The 17,009-nt window shown below is 40.3% G+C and overlaps 1 protein-coding gene across 1 annotated transcript in view; it reads right to left on the bottom strand.

The window, feature by feature from the left end:
• The window catches only part of rbfox3a (RNA binding fox-1 homolog 3a), a 440,178-nt gene that overhangs the window by 28,864 nt on the left and 394,305 nt on the right, over positions 1–17,009 (bottom strand). Inside the window, exons 8-10 of the mRNA XM_078570955.1 lie at positions 16,205–16,337; positions 10,913–10,952; positions 2,957–3,021 (exon numbers count right to left, since the gene is read on the bottom strand). Coding sequence (XP_078427081.1) covers positions 2,957–3,021; positions 10,913–10,952; positions 16,205–16,337 — 238 coding nt within the window. The remainder of the gene's footprint in view (positions 1–2,956; positions 3,022–10,912; positions 10,953–16,204; positions 16,338–17,009) is intronic.

Below are 17,009 nucleotides of genomic sequence, written 5' to 3'. Positions count from 1 at the left end.
GTAGGAATAAATATTTCCCTGGGGATCTGGAGAGTTTGAGGAATAGTTTTCGATTCAGCACTAAGCTCTGATGAAGTTCCACTTGAAATGTGCTCCTTTATTGTTTGATGTGTTAAAGATGTGCTTATTACAGACTGTATTCATGTAATTCCACATGGACATGATGTTCTTGTTACTTACACATAGAAGAGATACAGGGGTAACAAGACAAAGAAAGCTTTATGCCATCATTGTGGAATTTCTCACTTAAAGTACTATCCTAGAGTCTCGAGCAAGTGTACCGTACCCCCCCAATTGAAAGCATCTGACAAAATAACTGACCTGACCTTCATGATCCTGATGACATCAGGGACCCAATTTTTCATGCGTTCAGCAAACAGAGGTTGGTGGAAAAACAATCACCTTTCCACTGGCTTTCCATCAAAGGCCCACAGTCACTAAAGGCACTCACCTAACTGAGGCATTAAGTTACCAGGTAGTGCTTCATGTAGAAACCAGGATAAGAATTGATGAAAGCAGTCTATGACAGAACCCAAGCTCACCCGTGAGCTATGACTTAGCTTTTGGATCTGATCCATCTGGCTGAGGATTCCACAGCACAGTTGGTGTCATCAGCTGATTTCAGGCATTTTATTTAAAACTCGTGACTGACTATGTGCAGCTTTGCAAACCAGTTGACTTTTGAGTCTGAACTCTGGATTAAACCAAAGACAGACTGTTCCTTGTGTGGCCACTGTGATGCATACAAGTTAGCACTTTGAAAAGTGTTTCACTTTTTGGCAGATGGCGGCTGACTGGCAATTGAAAAACTCACACTTGGAATTTACTCAACATTGACAGCCCTGCTTTGGAGATGCAACAAGATTGTCAACCAGTGCCTTAGTACCATCTCCAATAAATCTCTCAGTAGGCAACTGGCCAGTAGTTATTATTAAAGTCTATCTTTTAATATGTTCCTGGTTATGTCGTTCCAAGCTCCTGCCATTGTTAGTTTATTCCTTCGAAGCAGTGCATCACATCAGAACTAAAAATGAGCTCTGCTCCCTTTCAGTTTTATTGCTAATGAGGTTGGAGGATCTTCATTCACCACGAGCCTTAATGCCAGTTTTAATCACTTATGGAACTGCTTATTTTTCAGGTTTCATTTCTAATCTAAAAAATTGTAGTATTGGGGGAGAATTGGGCTTCCAAAAACCAGGGGGGAAAATCAGTTAAAAAAAAAAATTATTTTGGTCATTGCTGAAACTCAAAAGAACAAGCAAGAGACTTGAAAAGTCTATCATTAAACTAAAGAGCAAATGCACAATTAGGATTTTGTTTAACCTTGAGATGGTGGGGTAGAAATGCATCCTGGGTGGTAATGTAAAATGGGTGGCAACATGTCATTGTCCATTATTCAGTTCCATTCGCATCAAGGGGGCATAAAATAGGCGGCCAAAGAGATAACCCCCGTCCAGTGCTTCAATCCGAGATGAACTTCTAACCCAGTATGCCTTAAATTGAAAGGGAATAACCTATCTTTACTGCTGTGGTGCCAAGCACTTACCTTCTGCATTGAAGGTGGGAGAATAAAAACCATTGGAGGTTATGCATAAGGGAGAAGGTGTGATCTTGCTCTTTGTACATAATATGCCTAGGTATGTGACGTGAGCTCGCCTTTGATTGATGGTCTCAGATCTCAGGGGATTCTCTGTCGGGTAACTGCCACTGCTTCATAACAAACCAAGAGTGAAAGGATGACATTTACTGTGCAATGAGGAATATTGTCCTCAATGCAGAACCTAAAGATGATCCACATTACAGGACATTTGCTTCTTTACCTGCTTAAAGCCAGATTCAGAGATGCACACACACTGCATCGGAGGCAACATGTTTATCACGTAACCTGCATGTTGCAGTGCAGTTCATGCACATTTCCAGACACAATAATTAGCTTTTTTGCTGCGGCAGCCGAGACTGAAAAATCAAGGCCACAGTTTTAGAATATCGCACTCTGGGATGCATCTCCAAGGCAGTACCACATCTCAGGGTTGAGATGACAGTGATAAAATGCTCAAGTTCCGGTCTAGCGGTTTATGAAAAATGCAGGCTTTCGGTGGGAGGCCTTGACAACGGACCAGACTGGAAATCATGGGTGCACTGCCCACAATTTGTAGTCTATTAAAATTCGTGGTTGAAAAATTGCGGACAATGCGACCTGTGATGTGGACAGCCAGTGGCCCAGGCTGTGCATGAATTGTTCTCATTCATAAAATCTGGTTTATGATGTCAGCTCCACTTTTCAATCTGCTTCAGCCTGTGTGCTTTAATCTACCCAACACTTCATTATAATGGATCATAATCCCTTCAGCATGATTTCTATTATCACAACACTTCATCCTTTGATCAGAGTTTCAAAACGGCAAACTCTTAGCTATTTCTACAGAAGTTATCCAGTTATAAGGGCATATAAGAATTGAATTAATTCCATTTATTTCATTATTTATTTAAAATTATGCCCAAACTTATGCTGAGGTCTGAATGAATCAGACAGTGGTTCTCAGTTTAAATGAGTCCATTTGTTTCCTTTACACAGCTTCAACAAGCCTCAAATTATTTACAAAGATATTTACATGCACTATGTAACAGTCATTATTTTGTCACTAGATTTTTAGTTCATTCCCTTATTTTACATCTTGCCAACGTTGTCGCCTGAGTTTGCGAGACTCCACTGGCATTATGGAGCTTCACTGGCAGTGAGCGTGGGCTGGGCAATGATGACACTTTCACAAATAACACTTTGCAAAAGAAAATTATGCCCAGCAATAAAAACAAAGTTTTAAACACTTTGCAGCAGGTAGAACTCACTGTTCTCTCCAGGCTTTGAGATAGAGGTAAGGGGTGAACGAAGGGATAAATTGCACAATAGAAAGAAAATGAGACAATAAATAAAGTGGTGTTTGCTAGATGGTCATACCTGTCACTGTATGCTGCGGCGGCAGCTGCAGCAGGCTGGGCATATCTGTATGCTGCATAGCCTCCCTGGAATAGGAAGAAAAGCTTCATTACATTCTGTGTATAATAGATTAATACTGTGGTAAATGACGTTTAGTCTGTAATGCAGAGGCAGTGAAATGGTCAGGGAAGTAAAGGCGCTGCAAACAGTAAGAACTGGAGAGGCAGTCAAACAATGAGCAGTGGACTGATAATCACTGCCATCTGGACTCAATACTAGGTTAAAGTGAATGGAAAGCACTGTGGTAGTTTTTAGAAGATACTACTTACTGCACCTTGTAAACGTTAATTTGTTGGGTCATTACTGCTGCTAATGTTAGCCCAGGACAAATTCCTCATGGAAAGAATTATTTTCTTTAAGTTGGTGTGAAATACAAAAATTATTTCATCAGCTTTTGGCAGCAAAGACCAAGAGACCTGTATGGTGGTATCTGGATATGAACCACCGCTGTAGATAATTGTTTATCTCCTTTCTCAGGTGACAGAGTATCTATGAAAACAAGCACTTTAGAAAGCAAACAAAGTTAATCCTTGTCTGTAGCATGCTAAACCCACTCACTTCCCTTAGTGAATTACATAAACTCTTGAAAATTAAAAACCTGTGTAAACACTGTCAAACTTTGTCAATTATATAGGGTTTTTCTAATTATTACACAGTTTTTCTGGGGAGACTTTGGCTTTATTGAAACAAATCTTAGCTCTCTGAATTGTTCCAGATATGATTACACAAGTGGTGCTCCATTTCTGCTTTTGGAGAAGTTTCAAACAACGTTTTTAAGCGGAAGTCAAGTTTTCAAATGCTTTTCTATCTTTCATTTTAAAAAAAATGAGGTTATGGATTTGGTTGTACTGCTTAATCTAAGCTGCAGTTAAGTAGCTTTTGATGTGTCTTGTAAGTGTCACACTGGAGTATTGAGATGTCCTGGAACTATCCATCTTGGCCTCTCCAATACACTAATTGCTAGCCCCAGTCTAAAGAAAACAATTTAAATGTTTTGTGGCAGTGTTACAAATCCTGCTGCTGTTAGCGTTAAAATGGCAGCGATGCCACAGCATCTGTCCTCTCAATTCTGGTCAGAGCCCAGCAGAATGTCACTGAGGACATCAAAAACAAATCAGCCAGCCTTACCAACAACAGTGAAAATAACATGCTCATTGTCAACTGCAGGGTGGAAAAGGTGGCTGGGTTCAATTTCTTCCCATCTCATTTTGTGACTTGGGTTTTCTGTGCTTCACTGGGACTGTTCAAAGCTGTTAACTGGAAAACTTATCTTCCCATTTATCAGTGTGCTCCTGGATCTCATTAGGAGGGATTTGAATACTTTGGGAATTGATTGGTGCCTGAGACGTTTCCCCTAAAAAGAAGTGACTTCTCACTATTTTGAAATAAGGGAACAGTAACATTACATGCCCATACTTCCAGATGCCGGGAGGCACCACAGTGGATGAATTGGGCCTGCTTGAGCTGCGATGCTGAAGCTTTGGAAAAGCAGGTGGGCTAGTGAAGTGTTTAATGTCTCAGCGGTGCGTTCAGAATGGGAATCAGGCACTGCAGAGATTTCGATAGAGGATGCAGAGAGCATGGCAATGACAGATCGATCTGAAACCTCAATACTGTTAAACCCCTCAGATACTGTGCAAAGCGCAATGTTAATTAAAACGCAGGAACTGCAGCCTGGGCCCCTGGCATTGTGCCATCTCATTCACTTTTTAAACAGCAATTGGATGAATGGAACTGGGTATTATTGGGTCCACGGAGGGCTGCCTATCTAATAAAGTCATCCCCTCCCTCCCCCTTATGGGAGTTTTAGGCTCATTAACATTCAGATGGGATTTTTTTTTAAATATTAACCTAGAAATTAAATTAAAAGGTAAGAGAAATCATCCTGCAGATAGTTTCAATTATACAGCTCTTCAAATAAATCTCTCATAAACCTTTCACGAGGATCTTAAACGATTCCTAAACAGCAGCCCTCCTCCCGAAGGTTAATGGTTGTTTCTTCACAATCTACTGCAGCCAATAAATCTGTGACAATTTTCATTTTGTACACTGATAACCTGGGTCCAGACCCTGGTACAAAACACACATAGCTGCTGCCCTCTCTCCCATGCTCATTGCTGTTTTAATTATAACTTGTCCAAAAAAAGTTGAGAGCTTTTATTCGCTACAATGCCAATTAATGTCTTGTCTGGAGGTAATTTGCTGCTGTGGACCCCTTTGTATAGGGACTGGATGGAATACATCAAAACTCAATTCATGCTGTACCCTTATTAGACATCAAAGAGAAGAGATCTTTGGATGTACTAATCCAGTTCACAGTGGTCAGGAGACAGTTGTATGTCATCTAGTTCTCCGTAGGTGATAATATTTTTAAATAACCATTCTGATTAAAGCGACATTGATGTTTTAATAATTCCTTTGCCATTAAATCCCATTTATAATGATGTGTTCTGACATACTCACAGGTGGTTTCTATGCCCTAGGAACATTAGGAAGTAGAATAGCCCATTTTGCATCTTGGGTCTGCTCTGCCATTCGGTTAAGATTATGGTTGATTCTGCTTTTTGCCTCCCAGAAATAACAATCTGGTGCACACTCAGTTTGAGAGCAAGTTAGTACTATGCAATGGTGTGCAAGGTTTCTGAGTAAATGGCCAAAGCACCTATCAAAGTTTCACTAAGGATGGGGATGGGGACAATTCAGAGCAAGTAACTTGCAAACTAAAATACAACATTAACCTTCATAGCTTCGAACTTCCCCTGTATTTGCAGGGCAAATCAATTAGGCGGCCGAAAAGATCACAGAATTTTGGATATAATTATGCGTTCAAGTACAATACACCCAGATTTCCTCCATCTTTTATGGTCATCTTTCAATCCCTCCACTCGCATGCATTTCCGCCTAGAAAACTCATCATGCCTCAAAGTTAGAGGCTGCTGTGTGAATTTCCCGGCAACTGTGTTTTCTCAAAGACTCTTCAAGTTAGGAGGAGGTTTTCAGGCACAGCAGAAAACGAGGCAACTTATTAAACGCCTGTTGCAATTTGTTTTTTTTTAATTTATCCTCACTGAGGCTTTTTCTTTATTTTCTGTTTCTGGAATACATTTTTTAATCACATGAATATAAGTGACATTAAAAATCTAAAAGCTTCTCCGATGTCAGGTAATTAAACATTTGCCTAATGTGCACGAATGATGGTTGAATGAGTTAAAATTTTCATACAATGGTATAGGTTCAATGCTTTTCTTGCACCCTGGTTGTTTCTTCTGATTTATACCCATTTTACATTCAGGTGTATTATAATAAGATGCATAGGGTACTGGAGTGCAACTTGACATTGGCAAAATGGATGCATTTTCCTGTCCAACTTCCAGGTTGTACACATAGAAGAAGTTCCAGATACGCTTCTACACAACTGTACAATAAAACCCTAGAATGCTAATGTAAACACTAAAACCCTGTTGTTCAGAGAGGATTCAGATGAACAAAACCGAAACAATGGCTGGGATTTTCCGGCCCCGTTGTGGGAGAGGCAGCCCCCTGGCCAGAAGTCCATTGACTTGTGCCGGGACCGGAAGATGCCAGCGGCTGGGTGGTGGTGGGGGGGCCGGGGGTGGGGGGGGGTGTGCGCGCGTGCGGAAAATCCCGCCCAATAAATTCCAGTTGAATCATTTATTGCTACATACATGCAATTGAACACGATTCTGCAAAGCCAGTTATACTTGGAATGTCGGAAATCCTGGGGGGAATTTTTCACGGGGGTTTAAGAGGGAAATTACATCCAAACTTACACCGATTTGTGGACCTATTTTGCTGATGTCAATTGTGTAGAATCAGTGAAGTACAGTAAAGGCAGCAGCCATTTGGCCCATTGTGCCTCTGCTTACATTTCTTATACTGGATCATAAAAATGGGCTTAAATCAGTGTAAACAATCGGGGCCTGAGGGAAGCACAGAACTCAAGCCATATTTCTTTAGGAATAAAAATTCAAGTTTGAAGCCATCTAATCATTAGTCATGGACATTAGGCACAGCTTGTTTAAGAACCTGCAATCAGGGAAGCTTCCCAATTTTTAATGTCACACATGCTGATGCCATAAAAATGCTTTCAAAGAAACAAAACACAGGGCAGCTCTCAGTGAGGGTGAATGAAAGAAAGAGCTACAAGAAAATATCAGAACCAAGGCTTTATTTGCTTCTGTGTCTAAAATTCTAGGAATAATTTTGAACCCTTTCTGAGCCAGTGTAGTCACAGGAAATCAGACTAAGGACAGAGCCATGAGAATGAGCCAAGACGCTGTGTACTTTCACCCAGAGACACATGTAATCAGAGCTTTAAGCAAATACCCGGTAGACATTTTCAAAGTCTTCCTCAGTCAAATAAGACGGTGAAGGTTTGAGGAAATTTGGAAGTATGGTCATTAAGCGCGCGCGCATTTCCTCGCTATTTTACATCAGGTATCTACTTTATGCCCTGGTTACGCATGCCATTGGGTGCAATATACAGGAAAGTCGACCCATTTATTCCTAAACTCTTTCATTATGTATTCTGTTTAAACCACAAGCTTCCGTTCTTGTTTAATTAATTTGTTTACAACTACTAATTTGATGTTTTAGATGATGTTTTTACAACATGGGAATGTGAGGATCTCTTTAATGCTGACTGTAGCGAAGGAACTCAACATGCTGCATGAGCTTCCAAGAGGCAGCCTCTATGTGAATGGGGATTCTTTTGGGATATCATGCTGTAGTGCAGCCTGAGGCCACTTATTTCCATGAAAACCATAAAGTATAAATATCGGCTGCAATGGAAGGCAGTGGTTTATCCAATGGACCAGAAACTTAAAAAAAAAAGTGTCTTTCACTATACCCTCACACAAGCTGTTTTTTTTTTCACTTTTGTGCCGGCTATAAACAGGTTATGTGGCATCATCAGCCAGTAATCCTTGTTTTATTGTTCACTGCGGTCACCCACAGAGGTCTGTTGCCCCTCCGCCGGTTATTCTAATGTCAATTATAAACAATAGTGAACGCTATTTGCTTACAAAAGATGGTTTTTTAGCTAATAACATTTGTTTTCTTTAGGTCCATGGCAATAGTATCTTAATTATATATAATTTGATATATTTGATGTCACAACTCACTCAACGCCCCAGGATTCATTCCTCCAAGAAAATATGTAGAATAAGGCTGCCTCTGACAGCAAAGTATAAGGGAACAGAGAACTGCAGCAGTTGTGGAAATCAGTGCCTCAGTCACCAGCAGCTAATGTGGCTGGGGCTGGGTTCTGAAAGCTATCCTTTACCTTTTTCCACCCAATAAGACAGCTTTGCTCATGTAGTTTGGTGTTCTGGTCATGGCTAATGAATAACAATGAGGCAATCAAACAAACCATGAAGAATGAAGGTAAAAAGATTTAATAACCAGTTAATTAAAAGCTTTGTGAAAAATAATTGCAATTCTGCTATAAAGATGGATCATCAATTTCTGGTAGACATTTTCAAAGTCTTCCCTAGTCAAATAAGAAGGTGAAGGTTTCCAGAAATCTGTGAAGAAGGGCAGAAAGCGGCAGGGAGCGCTACACTGATCAGCCTTCAATTAATCATGGCTGCTGCATTCAAAAAACATCATGGGCCAGAGTTTTCTGATCCGGCACCTGGGTATATTGGATCGCCTAGGCACAGTGAATGGAAGAAATCCAAATGGGCAGGATCATATTTCAAACAGAGGGCCCTCCATGGATTTTCCATCCTTCTAAACTGAAGGGCGGGGCTGCTTTCCTTACTGGCAAATCATTTTCCTTTATTTATTGCACCCACATATTCCAATAAGCCCAAGAATAGGTACAGAAAGAGGAAAATTTACTCCATAATATCTCAGTAAACATATGATATTGTTGAACCAAATAGACTAATTCACTAGTATCAGCCCAGATTCTATTATGGAGATCAATGTTTTCAGGGAATTCATCTACTAATACTAGAAACGTTGCCATTGTCTGAATCTAACCCAGATTCTCATTGTTTGTCTTCATTCAGTGCTTTCCAAACTTTTTCCTACTGTGGCCCCATTTTGAAGCTTGAAAATTGCTGTGACCTCAAAGTGAGAGCAGGGGTGTGTGGCAGGTGGTAGAGCTCAAAGTGGGAGGCGGGCGTTTCAAACCTCTCAGCTGCAGCATCCAGGCCACACTCACACCAAGCCAACCATACATGCATTTCCTGGTCAAATTGAATCCTCCTTGATATATTTATATATATAGTTGTAGGTGGGGTGGGTAAGGGTTGTGAGAATGGGGGGAGGTTGTGAGAACAGGGTAAGTAGAACTGTGGGAATGGGGTGTGGGGCTGCACAGCAAGCAACGATGTTTTTTTTCACATACCATTTTTCAGGCTTTGTTGGAGGCAGTAATCAGGCCTCCAAGCTGATTTCATTAGGCCACACCCACCAGGCCAAGGCAAGAAAAAAAATCAAGAAAATATGACACACATATGTCAAGGGGCCTTGGAGCCAACCCCAGGCATAATCCATCTGAGTCTCCTCTCCACAGTCACCATTGCTGCCACAGAGGAGGGAGCTCACGACCCCAGTTGCTCATCCCATGAGTCCACTTGGGGTTGTGACCCACAGTTTGGGAACCCCTGTCTTAAATCTTGAGAAAAATATAGTCTGTTGTAAAGTCAGTGCAAAACCTTATCTGAAAGTACCATTGAAACCAATACCCTTTTACCAGAGAGTAAAGAGAGCCCCATATAGCAACAGTGATTAAGTTCTTCACAATTATCACTGACTTCAAGGCAATCCAAAAACCAGTGAGATAACAATCATAACATCTGACATCCACATACTGGGGGTCTATCTAATGTCTGATCGTGCATGCAGCCTGAACTTTTATCTATCGCCAGCTTTTTCACTGTCCACAGTATTAGCATGACAGTTGGATCATTATCTCTGTACTGCAGGACTCAATAGCAGAAGTATTCTGGAGGTAAACTGCTGTAGTTATACTCAACCTAGTGGTTGAGTAAACCTCTTGTGCCGCATAACAATCAATGGTAATCTCCTGCTTGAGAATTTTAAACTATTTAGTACTAGCCTTGAAAGAAGTTATAGAATATCTGCTCTATTTTGATCAGGTTTGCTAGTAATTTATGGTGCTCTATTATTCAATGCTGCCAAGTAAGGTTATTTAATGCAGGGATGAATTTGCCATATTCTGAGAATCTTTCATTGCTGCTCTCTTGTCTGCACTACTTTTGGAACTGGCTATTATTAAGAAATGGCTTTGCTGAAATTCTTTTATGAGTAAATTTAGAAAGAAGGCAGCAATCTCTATCTCATTACAAAAAGAGTGCTGACTCAAGTTCCAACTTGTAACATGCTTTCAATGTTCTTTCGATTAACCTTTTGAGGATTTATGTAGTTTGATTTTAATTTTCACATGCAGCAAATGTTCTCAAAACTATTTAATAAGCTAAATTTGTTCAGAATGGTTCACTCTCCTCGTGATAACTGTTAGATACTGGGTTTTTATATTTGTCACTGCTGGATTATGAGTACTCTAATCTAATTGGGTCCCTGCCAAACCAATTCTACGTAAGAGGTATTGTATCATTTTTATCATCTGATCTGTTAAACCTGTCTCTAATTAAGAATCACTGTTCTGCTCTGATACTGATCAAAGACCTGCCTCTTCAAGGGGTATTGACTATTTCTTTTAGAGCTATTGATGCCTAAACATCTGAATGGTTTAGCACCTGTGTACATATCTAAAGGAATTTCAATAAGTGCAATCAATGTCTGCTAGAAGACTCGACCTTATTGCAGTCTTAATTGTACATCTCCCAAGTGCAGACAAAAGTCAGGTGTGTGCTTTCTGCTCATCAGGTGAAATCGATTTGATTTTAAGTCAATACTCACGTAAATTTCTGCCCCATAAAACCCATCCTGGTACACAACTCTGCAACAAAAAAAATAGGAAGCATCATGAATTATCTTTTGTATATGTGATTACAAAACATCTCCCATTAAACCTGGATATAATGAACAAGCAACTGAGATTTTTATATTTGGTTTTCAACCTGTTGTAGATGTGATAAACCAACAACACTCATTATGGCAGCTTTTGACTAGCAAATGACATTCTCCAGGCTGTGCAGGAACTTGTGCTCTATGGTTACAATGCACAATAGGGAAGATTTCTGAGGTTTTCAAACAAAAGCCACAGCTTAAATCCTTAACGCCTAAAGGTACTTTTTAATCATGGCTTTTCCTCCCCCCAAAAAATCCTTTAAATCTCGAGTAGGTTTCGCTAACTCACAGCTATGTGGCTCACTGGAGGAATTTGCAGTAGCATGATGCCTTGCCAGTTGGAGAGGAATATAAAGTGCTCCCCATCTTGAATTAGAGGATTGATGGCATTCAAACTGCCTTGACTTTCTGGCTGGATGAGTATCCCTGCTGGTAAATTCGTACTTCTACAGACTGAGGATTTGCTTTATGCAGCTTGATGTTTCAGACCAGTGTAGAAGGGATGAGATGTGTGCCAAGAACAAGGTTAAAATATAGCTCACTGTGTACGACAGGAATTATATACATAACACTCATTTACTAATAACAACAAATTGTTGACTGAAAGCTGAACGACTAGGACATCATGCTAGGAATATATTATTTGGCGAGCTCAGCTACTAACGGTTTTCTTTACAGATGTTCTTACATTTTTGATTATATATGAAGCATCAATAATAAATATCAGATGATCTTAAGAAGTTTGACGGAGCTGAAGTGCATTTGCAGTTCTTTTTATCCCCTGGTGACAGCTGATTTTTAAAAAAACCTTAGTCTAGTTTTCATTTCAGAAGATATGATGCGAGATTCACAAACCTAATAAGAATTTTTCCATATGTGGATTGATCATTTTTTTTCAGAGCATTGTATAATTTAATTTATCAGGAAAAAAAGACAGGAATAATCATCTCAAATGATAATGTTGTGCTTCAAAAGTAGTTTAAATACAAGAGACAACTATGTTTTTATCACTCGATCAGTGGAATCCAATCTGACTCAAAAGGTGGAATTTAACACAAAATTCTAGAGGAACATAGGAGTAGGCCATTCAGCCCCTCCAGCCTGTTCCATATTCAATTAGAACATGGCCAATATGTATCTCAACTTTATTTTCTTACCTTTGCTCCAAAAGAGTTCCAGATTTATGCTACTTATTTTAAAAAAGTATTTCTTGGTTTCACACTTGACCGGCTAAGCTCTAATTTTAAGACCATGCCCCCTTTTCCTCCATCAAAGGATTCCTCCGACAAAGAAAGTATTGCCTCTGTATCTCCTTGACCAAATCCATTAATCATTTTGTAAACCTGAAATACATCACCCCTAAACACAAGGGAATACAAATGAACTATACCATCGGTCCACAAAATTCAACACCTTGAAAGGACTTCATTTTAGTGAATCTGTGGTATATCACATTCGATGTCAGTCTATCATTCCAGAGGCGTGGCATCCAGAACTGAACATACTATCACAGAAAGGACCACCAAACTAAATGTAATCCTCAAGCTAGGATAAGCAATTCTCTATTTCTTCATCCAAGTTATTAACTATAGAAGATGAAGGGTGATCTAATTGAGGTGTTTAGGGTGATTAATGAATCTCAAAGGACTTCTTGTTTGTCCCCATATGATAAGTACCCACAAAGCATAGAGGGCACAGTTGATAGGTCGATAGAAAGAAACTATTTCCTCTGGTGATAGAGTCCAAAATGACAGGGCATAACCTTAAAAATCGTCAGGTCATTCAGGGACCAGGAAGAACTTGTGCAGACAAAGGGTAGTGGAAATTGGGAACTGTCTTCCCCAAGAAGCTGTTGAAGCAATGTCAACTGGAAATGTCAGAACTGAAATTGATAGAGCTTATTATGCAGGGGTATTAATGCTTATGGAATCAAGTTAGGTAGATGAAGATAAGATATAAATCAGCCATGATCTAAATGAATGGTGGAAGAAGCTTGAGAAGCTGCATGGCCTATTCCTGCTCCTAGTTTCTATGACCCTAGTAATGTGCACGGAGAAAAGCTGAGGCTGCAGTAAAGATTTCTGGGGAACACCATTTGTTCCATGCTGCCAATCAGCGAATGGTCCCTTTTTCCCTACTCTGTCTTCTACCTCCCAACCAATCACTAACCCATGTAATAACCAGAAACTGAACTGGACTAGCCATATAAATACTGTGGCTACAAGAGTAGGACAGAGGCTAGGAATCGTGCGACAAGTAACTCACCTCCTGACTCCCCAAAGCCTTCCAACCTTTACAAGGCACAAGTCAGGAGTGTGATGGAATACTCCCCACTTGCCTGGATGAGTGCAGCTCGCACAACACTCAAGAAGCCTGACACCGTCCAGGACAAAGCAGCCCGCTTGATTGGTACCACATCCATAAACATTCACTCCCTCCACCACCGACGCACAGTAGCAGCAGTGTGTACCATTTACAGGATGCACTGCAGGAATTCACCAAGGCTCCTTCGACAGCACCTTCCAAACCCACGACCACTACCATCTAGAAGGATAAGGACAGCAGATAGATGGCAACACCACCACCTGGAAGTTCCTCTCTAAGTCACTCACCATCCTGACTTGGAAATATATCACCGTTCCTTCACTGTCGCTGGGTCAAAATCCTGGAACTCCCTTCCTAACAGCACTGTGGGTGTCCCTACACCACATGGACTGCAGTGGTCCAAGAAGGCAGCTCACCACCACCTTCTCAAGGGCAACTAGGGATGGGCAATAAGTGCTGGCCCTGCCAGAGAAGCCCACATCCCATGAATGAATTGAAAAAAAATAAGGTTACTTTCAAATCCATGGATTTTCATTTTTGATAAGCACAAGATAATTAGCGAATTACTTGTGCAAGTCTAAAGAGTCAACATCTAGAAACACTCTCCTATCCATATGACCTCCGTAAAACGTTCCACTAGATCAGACACGATCTACCTTTCACATATCGTCCAATTCCTCAGTCATTCTGCCTCCAATGATAGATACCACTAACTTCCCCTTAACTGATGCTAAACTGACAGGTCTGTAGCTACCTGGCTGCTCCCTCATTCTTAAATATTGAGTGATATTCACGATTTTCTAACCGAAAGGCACAATTTCTGAAGGGAGACAACTTTGGAAGGTTGTGACTAATTTCTTCACCTATCGGTTTCCTGGGTGGAAATCAAAAGCTCCTGAAAACTTGTATATCTTATCTGTTTTCTCCATTATAATTTTTATTTACTTATATTAAATCCACTAAGTCCCGCTCCTTGATATTTTTCAATTCCATTGTACTATTGCAATGATGTGCTTTTCTTCCACTAGAAAAGATCTTGTCCATTATATTCTCACCTAGCTCCTGTCTTTGCCAATTTCCATTTCTTAAAGATTTATAAAACGTTTTTCTGTTAGCTTTGACATCCCTTGGAAGTTTTTCATATTCCCTTCTCACAGCTTTATTACTTTCTTTGTATCCCTTTGTTGCTTTTAATAGCTCTCCAAGTCTGCTGCATTTCCACTTCACCTTGTATTTGTGTAAGCCTTTTTCTGTTTAGCCTGTCAAGCCTGTCAAATTACTCAGTATGTGCAACAACAACTCGTCCTCAGAGTGAAAGCAAATTTCCAGCTCTCGGAGGACAGAGCTGATGCTTCAGCCGTAGGATCCAAACTACTAGATTACCAGTTTACTGATTACACGGAACTGACCTGGTGGGAATAGCTGGACACATTTTAATTTGCAGCTTGCAAGTAAGTCATATCTAAATCAACGAGAATATGTATTTCATTGATTACAAGTTAAACTGTCCACTAACTGAGTAATAAAGAGACTAAATCAATTTTGAAGTATTATAATCATGCATCTAGATATCAAATGGCACCTTGAAAAGGCTCATTCATGTATATATTCCTCCATTTTATAACAGTCATGATAAAGTTAGAACTGAAGCAAAGTGAGCAAACTGGCTTCATAACTTGTACTTGCTTTTCTGCTAATACAAAAACAGGATAAAAACAATTAAACTGATATGTACGACCTCCACTCTAGACAATCAACAAAATGCTGCAGGATAATGGATATTTCTATTTGTGTACTGATAATTAGTACCATTCGGGGCAGATGCGGGGTGGGGGGGTGGGGGGTGGCGGTGTTGGGGGGGGGGGGGGGGGGGAAAGAGGAGAATAATTAGCCACATTTGTGGTGAAAAATAGGAACTTCAAATATAAATTGAGGACAAATAATTTTCCTATTAAAAAACCTTAATTAAAATGCAATCCAATTATGCATCTCTGCTGCATAAAACAAGTAATCTTTCAAAAGCAAATTTGTCCACTATATCACACATTAACCAGGTTGTAGTGGTTCGCTTCCACTTTGTTACAGCATCATTTGAAGCATTTTTGTACCAGTTTTTTAAAAATTTGTAATAACATTTATTTTTTCTGTTTTTTTTCAAATTAGGAAGGCTGTCCTCGAAAGGTTGTACAGCTCTGAACGGCCACAACGACAGGGAAAGTGAACTGTTATAGCAACTAAATTATGGGGAACTTAACTACAGGGCCTAGACCTAAGTTAATGAATGGAGTGGAGAGAAGGAAGGTTTCTTCGTATTCAACGTAGCAAAATTGAAGCCCAATTTTTGGTAAATGGGGTTTACAATTTCACCACACTTAGTGTGCCATGGAAACCCTTCCCCATAGATGTGTCAAATTTCCCATTCAGTTTTACCACTTCAAAGTCAATGCGCTTACACAGGCAAGAGCAGAACAACGCTAGAGTGGATGTTCTTTAGCCAAATCAAACACTTGCCATTTACAGAAATTGTTTGTAATCTATTGTAAATTACTCGCTGGTGAAACAGCATAAAGCAAGATAACACTATCCCCATGTCATCAAAGCACAAATACAGATATATAGCACGACATGTCATGGCTGGCGACACTATATCCTAATGCTACACAAAATAGCAAAGGAGCAAATGGAAAACTAATCTTAGCACAAACAAAACAAGCCCAAAACAGCTATCACTGTAAATCTATTAATCCATATACATTGAAGGAAATTAAATTCCTTGCAATGGGCACTTGATAATGGGCCATAAAATAAAAAGATCTGCCAAGTCTAAAACGCTGCCAGTTTTGTGCTGATACTTACGCTCCATACGTGGGGATAGGTGGGGGTGGGGGTGCAGCGCGGAAGGTGTTATAAACAGCGCGACCTCGCCCCCGTAAATGAGCTCCTCTGTAGGCCACAGCTGCTCCAGCTCCGGGATATGGAAAACCAGTCACTAGAGACAGAGAGGAAAATCAGGTTTACTAGATTGCCTTGCATTCATTACAGCTCAATTAGATGCTAAATTGATTAAGTGTTTCATATGAGCACTCATTTGATTGATCTCATTATGCAGCATATTGCTCACAAACATGTAAAACATTCCTTACAAAATGTTTCTTAAAAGTTGCATCTCTCTAATGCTGTTCAGGTGCTGAGTAATTCAGCAAAGTGACTTACAGGCTAGTGGAAAGTCAATGAACACCGAACAGCAGGGGGAAAGGCACAAAAAAAAGAGGTTGAGAGGAGGGCTGGAAGTATTTGGGGGGGGTGCCACAGAGGCTTTTGGTGTTATTTAGAAGAAGGGAGGGTATGAGGTACAGCTGCTGGAGAGGGGCTATGGGTTGAAGGAGTAGCTAGTGATGGTGAAGTGGGGAAAAAGGAGTAGGCTGGTGTCAAGAGGATATATGCAGAGCTGGAGAAAACTGCTCAGGCAGTGAAAGATTCAAAGATGAGGACAAGGCCCCTCAGGTCAATTCACTGGGGAATGGAGGGAGAGCCAGTAGAAATGTTAAAGACCAGGATGATGAAAATGTCTGCCTAGGAGTGGTGGTAAGAATGTGTACCATCGTGTTCTGGATGAGTTTTATTTTGTGAATAGTGAAGGTCAACAAGGTGAGCATTAGAG

The sequence above is a fragment of the Cetorhinus maximus genome, chromosome 24 (assembly GCF_964194155.1).
Source record: "Cetorhinus maximus chromosome 24, sCetMax3.hap1.1, whole genome shotgun sequence".
In the NCBI taxonomy this organism is placed as follows: Eukaryota; Metazoa; Chordata; class Chondrichthyes; order Lamniformes; family Cetorhinidae; genus Cetorhinus; species Cetorhinus maximus.
Note: the sequence above shows the minus strand (reverse complement) of the source record. Positions and strands in the feature narration are given on the sequence as shown.